Consider the following 14,602-nt stretch of genomic DNA (forward strand, 5'->3'; position numbering starts at 1 on the left):
AAATAAAAAAATAAGAAGCTACAATTGGTCCTTCGAATGATTGACGTGCAATTGCTTGGTGCTTTGACATGGTGTAGCGCCCTGGGTCGTGTAGAGGTTTTGTTTTCACACATTGTCTGAAATCGTAGAAAAATCAGTCCCCGCCCCAGGAATGTGTAATGTCCACGTTGTTCCTGGGGTCTCCGTTGGAAATGACTGCCCCCCCCCCCCTCCGCAAGAGAGACGCGCGTTGGTTCTCGCCTCTAATGCTGCAGCGCTGTGTTGCGTGGGCCCACGCACACACACACACACGCGCACGCACGCACGCGGCGCTGTTTGGGTTTTATAAAGCGTGATTGTATATGATCGGAAAACAAAGAGCGGAGCCGGATTTTTTTTTCTCTCTCTCTCTCCTTTCCCGACAGCGGTGTCGCACGTGGCGCGCTGCTTATTTATAAACGCAGACGCAAAATTGCCTTTATAGCCCCGGGGCGTGGAGACAAGAGAGCCATTATTCCGACCCAACTTGGCTGGCCATTGGCGCTGTACCGGGAGGGCACTTTTGACTATTAACCGTCTCTACCTTGGGCGCCGCGAGACGTGGGGGAAGAGGCTGGCCGCGATTTGACGGCCGAGGAAAAGCCAACGAGCGCATTTCACTTCGCTGCCCTCCTCTCTTTCCACGCAAACAAGGAGAACAAAGATCTCCCGTGTAGTCCTTTGACGGACCGCACGGCAAGTGCTGTTGGCGAGTAGCAGCACCTATGAAGGCCGGCACGGCACATGACGGGGGTTGGTGGGTGGTCAGCACCACGCCCGACCGCACACGCACACTGCTCACTCAAACATGCTCACTCGCGGTAGAATGAAGTGTGCGGCATAAACTGACTGCAGCGTTTCGTTAGGCAAATTATTGCGCGAATTCAGATCGTGAATTTATGGGCTGTCACGAAGGCACGTAGTTTCACGGACAATCGGAATCTCACAGTTGTGGGTAAAGTTGCTATGTCTCTTCACCGAATCGTGTAATAATTTGAGAGTGATTATCAAAGCTGGTAGATTTGTTCAATAGTCGCAAGCGGTTGTTTTCTTGCCGCAATTCCCCATAAATCAGAATTTTTATTCGGATGTTTTACCATGGGGAAAGCATTTATAATGTTCATAGTTTATGGTAAATACCAACAAGGGTATAAAATCATGGTCATCATCTGAAATATAATTTTCTAAAATGAATTCCAGATTTTTTTTTGGTTTAGGCAAATCAAACGCCCACCAGACCTGCCCAGTAAACATTGAACGTTGGCCCAAGACTTCCGGCCACGTTCTAACGTCGGCCAAACGTTGGGACGTTTCACTGGGTACCCGTGAAATGGTTAATCGGACATTGGGGCGGATGCTCACGTGTAACGTACCACCCTGCTAACAAAATGATTTGAGGTGTTGTGGTAGTGGTGGTGGTGGTTCATATCTTATTCATGTTAAAATGATCGCTGTACTGAGGCGTTGGGTGGTTTCCTGCAGGTAGGAGAAATGGATTATCAGGAATAAGTTTAACGCAAGTGCGAGTGCAAGTGGGCAGATTTTACCCTCATATATTATTCATTCAAATCTACACCGCATACCGTCGCATATATATTGTACGGTGATAATGAAACACTTTATATGGTAAATTCTCCGTAAGATTGTGTGCAGTTTACACTGCCAATGCTAACGTACACACGCGGTTGCTTTGCTCCGCATACACATCCCCTTTGTGGCATGCGGTCAGCCTAGCGTGAAAGATCTGTTAGTGTAAAAAGTGGTTCTTCATCATCGTTAGCCATGATCTATCCACTGCTAGGTGAACGCCACCCCAAGCTATCTCCATCTGTCACGATCTCGTAACGTAAAAATGACCAAATCAAGCCCACGTGTATGTGCTTGGATGGTCGACCGCCATGCCTAAGAGGTGTTCTAGGCTGCGTAGTTTCGTGGACGAGCAACGGCAACATCCACCGTTGTACTGTACTTCTATGCTCCCACACGTCTGAGCTTTCCCGTCCACCCTGTCGAAGCTACGTAGCTCTTTTCAGAAGCGAACCTCGCCACAAATGATAGCCCAACGGAAGTGGCTTATCATCACGTGGAAATTTATTGCAGCCAAATACTGTGAACGCATGTTGATTCTAAATGTGTGGGGGGGGGGGGGGAATGGAGGACCCGGAGAAAGATCATTGTGACCACCGGGAGAGAGAGAGAGAACATTCAAACTCCTAATATACAGTTGTCAGGGTCGAGATCAAACCCACGACCTCCTGCGTACCAGGCGAGGTAGTTAACATCTCGTCACCGCGGCGCCCCAATTGCACTGCATGGACACTCACTCAATAGCTACGGCACTGTCGTGGATGTCTACATGCCGATCCCTACCATGGGAACGTGGAATGTTCACACCCTGGCTTCGAGCTCCCGGCGGCAACGAGTGCCGCTCTTTGTCCGCGTGCGAGTGATTCCCTGCATTGAAGGACTGGTGCTCCTCTCCTGGGTGGGTCTCTCCTTAGGGGGACAACCACTGTTGACTTCTCCATAGTGGTACCTATTTTGGAGACCCCCCCCCCCCTCCCGGGAGGGATGATGGGCAAAGTCGACTCCCAACCTGGATTTGAACTCCGCGACCTTCCGATTGCGAGCCGCTCGCTCTCTCCCGCTGAGCCACTGGGCCGGATTGACTTTGACGAACCGATTAAAGTATTCCCGTGTCGTTAAGGGAAACCAGTTAATAATGTGTGTGTGTGCGCACACGTGTGCGTCTGCGTGCCCACACGTGTGCGTCTGCATGTTTCGTGCGTGTGCACGCCGCGTGTGCAGAGCACGTGTCCCCGGCCCGAGCCTTCTTGGGCCTGTTATGCCCCCCCCCCCCCCCCAGTCCGTCCGTCGTTTGAAGGCGCGCGCGATGAAAGCAACGCGTTATCGGGACGGGATGGCGCGCACGGAGCTTACCTACCGCAGTCGGGACCACATGGGACGCTGAGAAATAACGATGCGCCCGTGGCGCATGGACCACAGACTTAAACTGACGACGCTGGCCGCCGATTAGAGACGAGACTTTTTTGTCTCTTTGTGGCATTGTCGTCCGATTCCACTTAGAGCGGAATCTTCATCTCTGCCGTTAATTTCTCCGCTCGGTGGGATGCTTCATTATAATGTTGGCATTTTTAAATATAAATCCCATCATTATTATGTTTATCGTCGCAAAAAATCAAACTAATTTGGGCGCGCTTCAAATGAGTTTTGATACATTATCGGAATGCAATTTTAAATGATGTTATTGTTTTATGCGTTGCGGAAGGCGATGTAATTCTTAAACAAATCTCTGCTGTCACATATAGCTTTTTTCATTGTTATCAACTGTAAAAGCAGTTTTCGCAAGAAATATATATTTTAAGGTTCGTAATTGTATCCATATTGTTGCAAGTATCAGTCGCATTTGCAAGAAACGTGAGTAAATTATTGCTTCGTTGCAGACATTAAGATCGTAGCCCTTGCAACGAATCCCAACCAGGACGCTGCAGCATTGTTGCAGAGCCGAGGTTACCTTTTGTAGCGCAAAGGCATTAATCTGTCATGTCACTGGTGCCTGACACTCAAAGGGTTAGGGCAGTTTCAAATTCTAGGTCTGGATGCCACAAAGTGTGTGTTTAGAATGCCCTGAAAAGTTGAGACTTTCACATTTACTTTCTTAAGCGATTTATCTGGCAGAATAACAAAAAGAGATATACAAGGTCGATTGTGACCTTGTTAATTTATTATGTGCAATAGATAAGAGCCATTGGCCAAAATGTCACCTATTTTATTTGAAAAAAAAAACAATTTAGGGTCACAGTGTAACAGTTTTATTGACGAACGTATTTGGTTTTTTGTTGTTGCTTAAAATGTATTTCTGGCCGCTAATTAATCAGCGGCGTTTGCCGAGCGAGCGGGTCGATAATCGCACCGCTGCATAAAACGAACCGGGGCGCGAAGACCTCCTCCTCAAAACGGCCTCGGCCAATAAACCCGCCGTCGCTGCGGTCGTCGCTCTCCGCTCCGTCGTTCGTTCATCCGCAGCGCGGGAGCTTCGTCGCCGGAGCACTGTCCGGCTCCGTCGAGCATCGTGCCTCGCGTCAGACAGAGCCGATGGGGGCGCGCCCCCGGGTCCAGTTGCCCCCCCCCCTCCCTCCCCCACCTTTGCTGGCCGGCAAATAGGAGGCTGATGGGACACGCTAGAAGCTGTCACTCGACAAAGTTATTAGAGCACATTCCAAGGCTTAGAAGAAAAGCCACCTCTTTGGCGAGTACAAGGTTACAGCCAGCTTTGAAACTTTGCTTCCTAATTGGCTGTGCCCGGCTTTATGAGTTGGTGCCATGTCTATGTGGGCAGGTAGCCTATTGACATGTTGGGGTGGTGTGGGTAGTGACGGAGAGAGAGAGGGAGGAGCCCGATGTCCCCTGCCGTAGCTAATTACAAGTGCGTGCCTCCTTAGCGGTAGTGAGGAGGGTGCGGGGGCCGCGTGTCAAAGATCACGGCTTGAAGCTGACGTAGGCAGCAGTGGAAGTGACGGGGCATGCTGGGGGTGAGGAATCATGGCACTGGTGCATCCCATCAAAGCCCGGTTCCTCCCAACGCGCTGTCGGGGTCGTATCGTGCGTTGTTCGGCACGATGTCCGACGTTTCGCTCCGCTCCGCTCCACGCGCCAGGAGCTTCTTCAGTTCACGTCTGCGCGATGACATCACCGCCACCACCGCACTTGCCCTGCCCACGGCGCCAGGATGAGATCGGCATGCCGTAGCGAGTTTGAACGTTTACATTGTCATCACGGCATGTGTATCATGCTTTACATGCTACACTTGCATCACTGTACGGTAGTTAATTACAATTTATACGTGTGTGTGTGTGTGTGTTTCTATATTCATATGCGTCATGGTTGGCATTAATTTTCCACTGAATCACTTTGTTGATTAAACCCGACGGAGTAAATGTTACACAGGAGTAATAATTGGATGGCAGACTGCCTGGGGATAACAGTCTGTGGGCTTGGGCTGAGACGTGGACAGGAATAGGCAATGCGGCGAAGCATTCCTCAATCCATCTGTGCAAATCTTTGAGCCCTTAGCTGCTGGTCTGCCTGGTGGATTTTCTCTGGGCATTCCAGTTTCCTCCCACGCAGATGCCGAACACGCGCTCATGGACTTCGCCAATCACCCCATTGTGGCGGGTCCCTCCGGTAGACAATTCCTGCCGCCGTGAGACTTTCCTGGGGAAGGTTTATTGTTGTTATTTACAGCCGGACTAGGGTCCATTGACACCAAACGTCTCATTGAAATTGCAAGGGCGTAAAAACGGATTTCTGGCGATGGCCTGATGAAGCTGGTTGCAATCGCCAGCGAAAATGTTCTACTCGATTTGTACATGTTGTGGGTTAACGCTCCAACACACAACCAGTGTGCTGTAACTAGTAACGAATAGGCACATTATGTTTACGTGATAAACCTTACTAATTGGCGATGTCGGGTGGTGGCGGGTTTAACAACACATTCATATTTAGGTGATCTCACCCCTCAAAAAGGCCCTTTTAATTTGTAAACACAGACTGAACAAGAGTGTATTCACTTCCATTATTGTTGCGGTTTTGTACACGACCAGTCAGGAACACATTGAATGGAAATTGCCCCGACTACCCCAGCGTAGTGTTGAGCCTCCTGAAAACGAGTGCCGAGCCTCAGTGAGGCCCTTGTCCTTAGACACTTCCATTATAGTTGGGACGGAGCCAAGCCAAGCCCAGCCGAGCATAGAAATCCGCTCGTACGCAGGTGCATGGTGAATTATTGTATTACAGGCTCGCGAGTGGCGGTGGCGGTGATGGTGGTGGCAGCTTGGAGGAGGTGGTGAGGCCTTCATCCAGCAGTGAACTGATCATGGCTGTCAACGACAATGACGACTGTTCACCGCGGCGCTTCCTGCGTCCACAGGGGCTGCTGTGCGGCGGTGGCCTGGCCTCCGGCGCCACCGACGACCTCCTGAGCGCCGCGCCGGCGTTGGGAGCGGCCGAGCCGATCGTGCGGGCGCTGGCGCTGTGCCACGCCGGCAGCTACGGCCTCGTGCGCCGGCTGCTCATGGAGAGCTGCCCCTCCGCACTCGTGCCGTTCGCCAGCCACCACTTCCCGCACAGCTCGCAGGTCTCCTTCTGGTCGGAGCTCCTGGTTGAGCTCTGCGCCTACGTGAAACGGATCCCGGAGGATCACCATCACCTCGGCGACCTGGTCGAGGCCCTCAAAGGTATGAAGGGGCCCCTCGACGTTGTCGTTGCGTTCGCGCTTTTCCGACGAACGTCGAAGGTGTTTTTGAGAGCGTCGGCTCTGGCCCGTTCGTCTGCGTGGCGTCCGTCCGCCCGTTGCCGGTGGGGCCGCGCTCACTCCCCTGAAGGTGATCGCCGAAGGGAACCGTGCGGTCGTCCGAAGTTGCGTTGCGATCAGGGACCTTGCGCTGTTGAAAACCGGGCCACATTTGGGGGAGGGGGAGGGTGGTGGGCGTTTCTTCGGGATTTATCACTCCCAATCTGCTCCAGGCACACTCAAAAGGTCGGGATATTCGATCGCATTTTTTTTTACAATTATCACGCCAGCTCTTCGTCACGAACGGCCGCTGACTGTGTACATATGTAAGTTGAACTTCTTTCGCTCCGCACATAGCCAAACCGCGCGAATCGGAGGTGCGAGGTGATCGTGCGACGAACACAGATTTATTAACCCACCATTCTCTCTCCCCCCTCCCCCTTCTCTCTCGCTCGCTCGACAGGGGCCATGGAGGGAGCGTCGCGCCGTCTCGATCCGCTGGCCTTGCTGGAGCTGCTGCCCGACGAGGGCCAAGCGGCGTTCTTCCTGCCGTACCTCCTCAGCTGCTGCCGCACTCACTACCAGGGCAGCTAATGCCCTCCCCCCCCCCCCCCCACCCCGGAGAGAGGAAGATGAATCGCTCCACCCCCACCGACCCCGTGGCGTGCCGCAGCGCGACCCTCGGTGCGACTCAGGCCAGCAAGTCGCCCGGAACGTGCCCGCCGATCTCTTCAGATCTCAGAAGCCCCAAGCACGATTTTGAGCCTGGACTTGTCGTCGTGATCTGATGGGTGAGCGTCAGAGCTTGCCAGGTGGTTGCTGTGTAGGCTTAGGCCTGCAAGGTGTGTGAGTCTGATGCCCTGGGCTCTCTGCTTTCCTCTCACACATGGAGCCCAATCATGAATTGCTCCCCTGGCCAAACATGCACATTCAGGGAGTATGGAGACTGGGTTAGGCTTTCATGGAATGTATTGTTTTTTTTTTAAGTTTAACTTTTTTATCGCTGTAGTGTAGGTATTTTAACGAGGAGGGCTGAATGCCACATGTTGGGACCGCGTCTACCCCTGCAAAAAGGTCCTTAACGACTCAACCGATTTGATGATTTGATCAATTGGCAACTATATATTTTATTATTTATGTTTTATACTCGCTCCTTGGCTGTAGGAATCGTGTACATCCATAGCGGAAAACAAGATGTAGTCCATCGGAAATACTCGGTACTCTCAATCGGTCACGTGCGCCGTTAGTGTAACGATGGATTTAAGTCGACTGATCGTATCGATCGGCTCGCTACGCGCCAAAACCCGCAGCCTCGATGAATGTCACGGATTAGCGCGAGCAGAGAACTTTTAACGTCCCTGCTCATAGCCTGGCGCTGCGTGACGCGTAAAGAACCTCTCAATCATCGTCATCATTTACTGTTTTATACCGCTGCTCCTGTACGTCGCGTCTCAAGGCACGGGATGCGCGCCGTCGCAAGCGGCTTTGCCGGCGTCGAGACCGCGCGGAGGAGTTGGGACCTCCTCGGTGCGACGCTGAGCGAGACACGGCGGATGTCGGGTCGATCCATCCTCGTGGTGCGCGTTTGTGAAAGTTGTCGCCTCGGAAAACCCGTTGAGATCCACGCCGGAATTTGGGAACCCGCCGGCGTAATCTCTCCTCTCTCTGTCGCTCTCGCTCGCTCGCTCTCTCTACACGCGGGGGCGGACACCGGAAAGCGCTTCTCTGTGCGTTCAGCATGCAATCCAGCATGACTTGCAAGCGGAGTTGCGGTGACTATGGACCAATGTGGCTCCCGAGCGGATGAGGAGTGGTGGTGGCGCGTGCGGCCTCGCGAAGACGCCTCGATCATCATCGTCGTCGTCGTTGGCCATGGTCTATCCACCGCTGAATGAAGTCCTCCACGACGCCCTTGCCATTCTTCGTCGTTCAGCGCTGCCACAGTCCGTCCGGCTCCCGTGCGTGCGTGCACAAGCCGGCCTTGCCGCTCCATCTCCATGGCGGCCGATCTATGGGGCGCATTCTCAGCCTCGTCCGTTGAACATCGTACCTCTCTAGAGATGCGTCCTGCACAGGGCCCGCTCGATCCTCGTCAACGGCCGATGCGACGCGTCTCCGATCTGTGCGTTAACCGATCCGTGGGCGTTGCTCTCGCCGTCTCCCCGGTGGCTGGATAACGCAGCGTTGGTTTGGGAGCAGTCGTTAGTTCACGCTGAAGCTTACCAGGCTTATTGCAATTAAACAAACGTCGTAATTCTTACAGATTGCAATTTCTGGGTATATTAATCCCTCGTCAGGGGGGGGGGGGGCAGGGGTAAATACGGTCCCGTATTAAATGTCATTGTAATTGCACCCAAGGTAATCTCTAATTTAGCCGAACCTAATTCCGCGTCCCCCGAGGTTAAGACAGGAGTGTAATTATTTAGTGCCAGATTGTGCCACGCGGTTTTATTTAGTCGTATAAACACAAACCTGCGCAGACATTTCAATGCTTGTTGCACTTGGAAGAAGCTGCCGCACTGGGCCTGCTGTCCAGAAAATTGTCGGTTCAATCTCCGGTCGCGGCAGCCGAAACGATGGTGCGATTTTCTTAGGTTACACGCGGTGGGGGTAAAGTGAGGGTACTCCCACCCGTTCTCAGACATAGGCCCTCTAGTGGGGGGCCTTCCAACAGCAGTGGCGTGCGCAAGCAGTTGCCTTTTTACCCATCAGCCCCTTGGTGTCGCTACGGCAGTGTGCACCGGAATGCCTTCGTAACACAACGTGTGCCTGGAATTTGTACATTTGCACTGCGTAATTTAACAATTAATGACTTCGTTTATTTTGCTGTGAGTGTGCCAATGTTATAGTTTGTACAGTAATCCTAACTTGCAGTTTGCCTTTTATTCAAATGAATTGTTTACCATGAACGTAGTTAAGAGACGCGAAATATGACAGCGATTGAGCATTTTGCCTTGCTTTTAGCATTTCTAGTTGAGTGAAATCTCCTCGCAAAAGATGTTTTTATTAATTTGTTGTCTTCACTTTGCCGCGAAGATGTTCTCACCCGAGATGACGACCGCGTGGCACCGCGTGACGACGTCGCCGCGTGACGTCACAGCACGGCGGTGTGTGTGACGTTCGTTCCACTCCCGAGTTATATTTCCACGTTGTTTACGATGTAAATCTGACGGAGGGGATTGTTTGGGACGGAGCGTCCGCCCGGAAGAGCCGCGTTAGTTTTACGAGACTGTTTTAGAGATTTTGCCGCACAGAGCTGATTCGTGGGGAGCCCTTTTAAAATTAATTATGTTGACTTGTTTTAAAGAAATAATTTTATTGTTGATCCGTCCAATGAAGGTGTCCGCCTATTTGTAAGTTTTATTTTATCGGGAATTGACGCAACGTACCGGTGGAATAATCCAGCGCCAATTGTGATTATAGCGTTAATTACGTCAATCGATTCGCGAATCTGTTCAATGTTTTGTGTTTTACAGCAGCTTGATATGATGATAAGGTTGCATTTGGTGAACTTATTTAAATCCGAATCGCATTGTTACAGGTGTATTGTGTGTGTGTTTTTTTACATTGTCGCGAATGTAAAAACCTCTGCGGCTGCAAGGCGTCCATGGAGGAAACCCATTTACGTACAAAATATAAGCAGTCGATAACGTTGACTGGGACGCATGCTCGTATTGCGAGCCGAGAGAGTCCGGGTTCGTCTGCCGCCGCTCCGTGCCACTTGCGAGGGAGGGTTACGTGACGATGGCAGTGCAACGTTTCTCGCTGCGCGTGAAGGCGGCGCTGGCAGTGTGAGCGAGGCCGATCGTGTCCAGTTCCTAATCGTGACGCGACACAAGACGCACACTACTCGGAGTGTAACTCAAGTGCAGTATTCTTTTTTTATTAAACCAAAGTGCAATCTGTAACCATCTATTTCAGGTACTTAATGAATGTAAAACTCCCCCCCCTCCCTTAAATATGCATTAAAATTGTGTTTTTTTAAGTACATTTGCGCATGTAAACGCGTGTGCTTGTGTGTGTTTGTGTTCTCTGGCCTTAGACGAGTCCCTGTTGCTCTCCACCACCACCACCTCGAGCGGCCTTCTGGCCTTCACGGGCGCTCGCTGACAGCACTCGCCCCAGCAGTCTCTGCTCAGGCCATGAGGGCCGTCCCCTAGGTCGACACAGTCTTAATGAGTACCTGGTGTGATGTGTAAAATATCAGCACTGGGGAGACAAAGACGGTCAGGCGTGGTGCTGACCACCCACCCTCTCGTGTGCCGTGCCGGCCTTCATAGGTGCTGCTCTATAACAGCATTTGCCCCAACAATCTGTTCAGGCTACACGGGCGATCTTTGTCCTTGTGGGGTATGAGGCCACAATAACTCGTGCAAATTTCAAGAGATGTTCACCAAACTCTGCAAGGGGTCTAAAGACGTGGAGGGGAACGTGGTGGTGGTGGCGGGGGGAGTCTGGGGTCTGGCATAGCGACCCATCATTATTATTACTATAAATGCCACAAACATTTCATCCAGCGAATCATCTCCCGTTATTACTCCGCGGATATCTTCTCTGGCCACAATTACAGCAGCACATGCGCTTGGGCGTATGTAGGGGCGGGGGTTGGTGGTGACCCGACCCCCACATTTGTATTATTATTTTTTTTAATCTGGCATTGCCCCCCCCCCCTCCCCTGCGCGCCGTGGTGGGCCGGCCCATGCGCACACACGCGGCCCCACGTGTCTTCGGGTGCGGTGTTGACAAATCGGGAGGGGGGGGGCGCCTGTTATACCACGCGTCGCATGCGCAGCTCTGCCCGGAATTGCTGGGCTGAGTTGCCAGTAGTTGGTTGCTTGGGGTTGGGGGGGAGACCTCGCTCCCGGAGTCATTATTTATTAACTTTGTTCACTCGCGGGTGCATTTAATGTGCGGTCGGCTGCGAATGTGGAAATGTCAGCCCGCGACTCCGCTTGTGTTGTGTTTCAACATTCCTGCAGAGTGGCCCACGCTCGTGACGTCACCGGGTCACACGCCCGAGCAAAATATCCCCAGCTATGGTTCGGTGAATAATGGGCAGGCCAGGGGAACATTCATTATCCATATTGCACGGTCACTCGAGAAACACCCCCCCCCCCCCACGTAGCACCAGGGGTTGGGGACAGGAGGGGGTCAGACCCCTCCCGCCTCTCCCCTCCCCAACTACGGCTTTGCCCCCCCCCCTCCTTTAACAACATTCTGACACTAGCTCAAATTCCCCGTAACTTCACTAATTTATTCCATTCCAGCCGTGTTGAGGTCCCCAATCTACCCAGACGCGGACTGTTTCGTCTCGTCCACACTGTTCAATCACCACCACCACACTGCAGGTCACAACAACACTCACTCGCCCACTCACCTATTCACTCACCACACTGCAGGTCACAACAACACTCACTCGCCCACTCACCTCTTCACTCACCACCCCGCAGGTCACAACAACACTCACTCGCCCACTCACCTATTCACTCACCACACTGCAGGTCACACCAACACTCACTCGCCCACTCACCTATTCACTCACCACATTGCAGGTCACACCAACACTCACTCGCCCACTCACCTATTCACTCACCACATTGCAGGTCACAACAACACTCACTCGCCCACTCACCTATTCACTCACCACACTGCAGGTCACAACAACACTCACTCGCCCACTCACCTATTCACTCACCACATTGCAGGTCACAACAACACTCACTCGCCCACTCACCTATTCACTCACCACACTGCAGGTCACAGCAACACTCACTCGCCCACTCACCTATTCACTCACCACACTGCAGGTCACAACAACACTCACTCGCCCACTCACCTATTCACTCACCACACTGCAGGTCACACCAACACTCACTCGCCCACTCACCTATTCGCTCACCACTCCGCAGGTCACACCAACACTCACTCGCCCACCCACCTATTCACTCACCACACTGCAGGTCACAACAACACTCACTCGCCCACTCACATATTCACTCACCACACTGCAGGTCACAACAACACTCACTCGCCCACTCACCTATTCACTCACCACTCCGCAGGTCACAACAACACTCACTCGCCCACTCACCTATTCGCTCACCACACTGCAGGTCACAACAACACTCACTCGCCCACTCACCTATTCACTCACCACACTGCAGGTCACAACAACACTCACTCACCCACTCACCTATTCACTCACCACACTGCAGGTCACAACAACACTCGCTCACCCACTCACCTATTCACTCACCACACTGCAGGTCACAACAACACTCACTCGCCCACTCACCTATTCACTCACCACACTGCAGGTCACAACAACACTCGCTCACCCACTCACCTATTCACTCACCACACTGCAGGTCACAACAACACTCACTCGCCCACTCACCTATTCACTCACCACACTGCAGGTCACACCAACACTCACTCGCCCACTCACCTATTCACTCACCACATTGCAGGTCACCCCACTTCTCGTGCTGCGTCTTTGTTCGCACTGATCTACTTCAGAATGACCTCCTCCCGTCGTCGTTTCCCCAAGTTCGAATAACCTTGCTCGCATTCAAGGAACGTGTCATTCACTCTTCTCTATGAAGACTCCGCAATTGCTGCTTTGCTGCCGTCCGTTGGGTGTTCGATAAAATTTGAACGCTTGCATTTGTTCATCCTCAAGCTGGATCGATTGGCCAGTTGTTTTTATTTATTAAATAATTGTCAGACCTCGTGTGGTGAAGAGCCCGTGGATAGGACGCCTTGGTGGAGCGATGTTAACTGCCTCGCTCGATTTGCAGGAGGTCATGGGTTCGACCCAAACACTGACACCTGCTGTATAATTGGAGTCTGCATGTCTCTCTTTCTCTCCGTGGTCGCATGGATTTTTCTCCGGGTCCTCCTGTTTTTCCCTCCACATTTATAACACTATGTAACACATTTTTTGTTCCTGGGTACTAAGTGTTATTTTTTTAATTGCTTATGCCTAAAAAGTATAGAAAATGGCTATTATTTCCCACTAACTTTTCTTGTGACCAGGACTTTATGTGAACGAAATGCACAAATGCATACCACGTTTTCTCATTGAAAATAGGTAAATTTCAAAATATCACTGTCCTGGTCACAAAAACAAAGTTTGTGGGGAATAATAGCCATTTTCTGTACTTTTGAGGCATCAGCAATTCGGAAATAACACTACTCAGGATCAAAATTAGTTTTTTTGTTACACAGTGATAATCAACGTGCATTTAGGGTATTTGGCTTTAAATGTGCACGTGATAAGCGACTCCGTTGAGGTATTATCTGTAGCCAGGTCGCTTCTGAAAAAACAAGCCACAAAGCTCAGTGAGCCTAACCTGGTGAAATAAAAAATATAGAGTTTCACTATTCTAATAAACCCTGGGTGCGGAGTGCGATATAAGAACATTGCAAGTGTAACAGACAGCGGGGTAAAGGCGCAGCCTTGCAATTGCTGTCTCACGCACCCGCACGCAGAAGGACCTCCACCGGGGGTAGTTCTCCAAAGGGTTTTTTGGCCTACTCGTCCTCACTCGGCACACTTTAACCCGCCGCATGCGAACCGCCCGTCATTGAGCCATGCGACTGCGCACACAGCTGGCTGGACAGGGGCGTTGCGGACGTTCGAGAAACTCCGCGCCATCGTTTCAGCTGCCGCGGCGGGAGATCAAATGAAGTGGTTTTTTGGTATTTTTTCAGTTTTTAGTGGGTTTTTTTGTGGTTTTCGGGTATTTTTTCGATTTTTAGTGGTTTTGGGGTATTTTTTCACTTTTTAGTCGCCTGGTCCGTCTTTGTAGTGAAGTTGTAACGTGATAGGGCAAATCGTGGCGTTTGTTTTATTATACACTACATTACACGGATGAGTATGATTGTTAAATGAATTACATTTACTACGAGCTGTTAAGGTGATTTATTTATTGTATCCTAACTCATTTAAACACTGTCAAAAAGAGCCGGAACGGTGGTGCTGTGGTTAGCGCACTGCGTTATGAACATCGGCAAACCGAGCGAGGATAGTGTGCCGTGCACGGCTAACATCAGTGGCGAGTGGTAGAGCTGAACCGGGTCATAAACTCCCCTTCCTTTCACGAACAGCCTCACTAAACCAGCGCGGTGAAGCATTGTCAGCCGTCGTAATGACCCACACGGTGTGGAAAGGTCTTCATCGAGCAGTGGATCGGCAAAGGGCTGCAGCGATAATAGGTGGTGGTGCGCACCCACGCTAAGCGCCAATACAGCGCAGCCTCGTTCTAA

The 14,602-nt window shown here is 51.6% G+C and overlaps 1 protein-coding gene across 1 annotated transcript in view; it reads left to right on the forward strand.

The window, feature by feature from the left end:
• Positions 1–10,278, forward strand: part of HPS3 (HPS3 biogenesis of lysosomal organelles complex 2 subunit 1) — a 62,274-nt gene extending 51,996 nt beyond the window's left edge. The window contains 2 exon segments of the mRNA XM_061568028.1: positions 5,969–6,275; positions 6,795–10,278. Of these exon segments, the coding sequence (XP_061424012.1) occupies positions 5,969–6,275; positions 6,795–6,925 (438 nt within the window). The 3' untranslated portion in view covers positions 6,926–10,278.
• The last annotated feature ends 4,324 nt before the right edge of the window (positions 10,279–14,602 follow it).

This window comes from Lethenteron reissneri, chromosome 40 (assembly GCF_015708825.2).
Source record: "Lethenteron reissneri isolate LAM-NWPU_2019-01 chromosome 40, ASM1570882v1, whole genome shotgun sequence".
In the NCBI taxonomy this organism is placed as follows: domain Eukaryota; kingdom Metazoa; phylum Chordata; class Hyperoartia; order Petromyzontiformes; family Petromyzontidae; genus Lethenteron; species Lethenteron reissneri.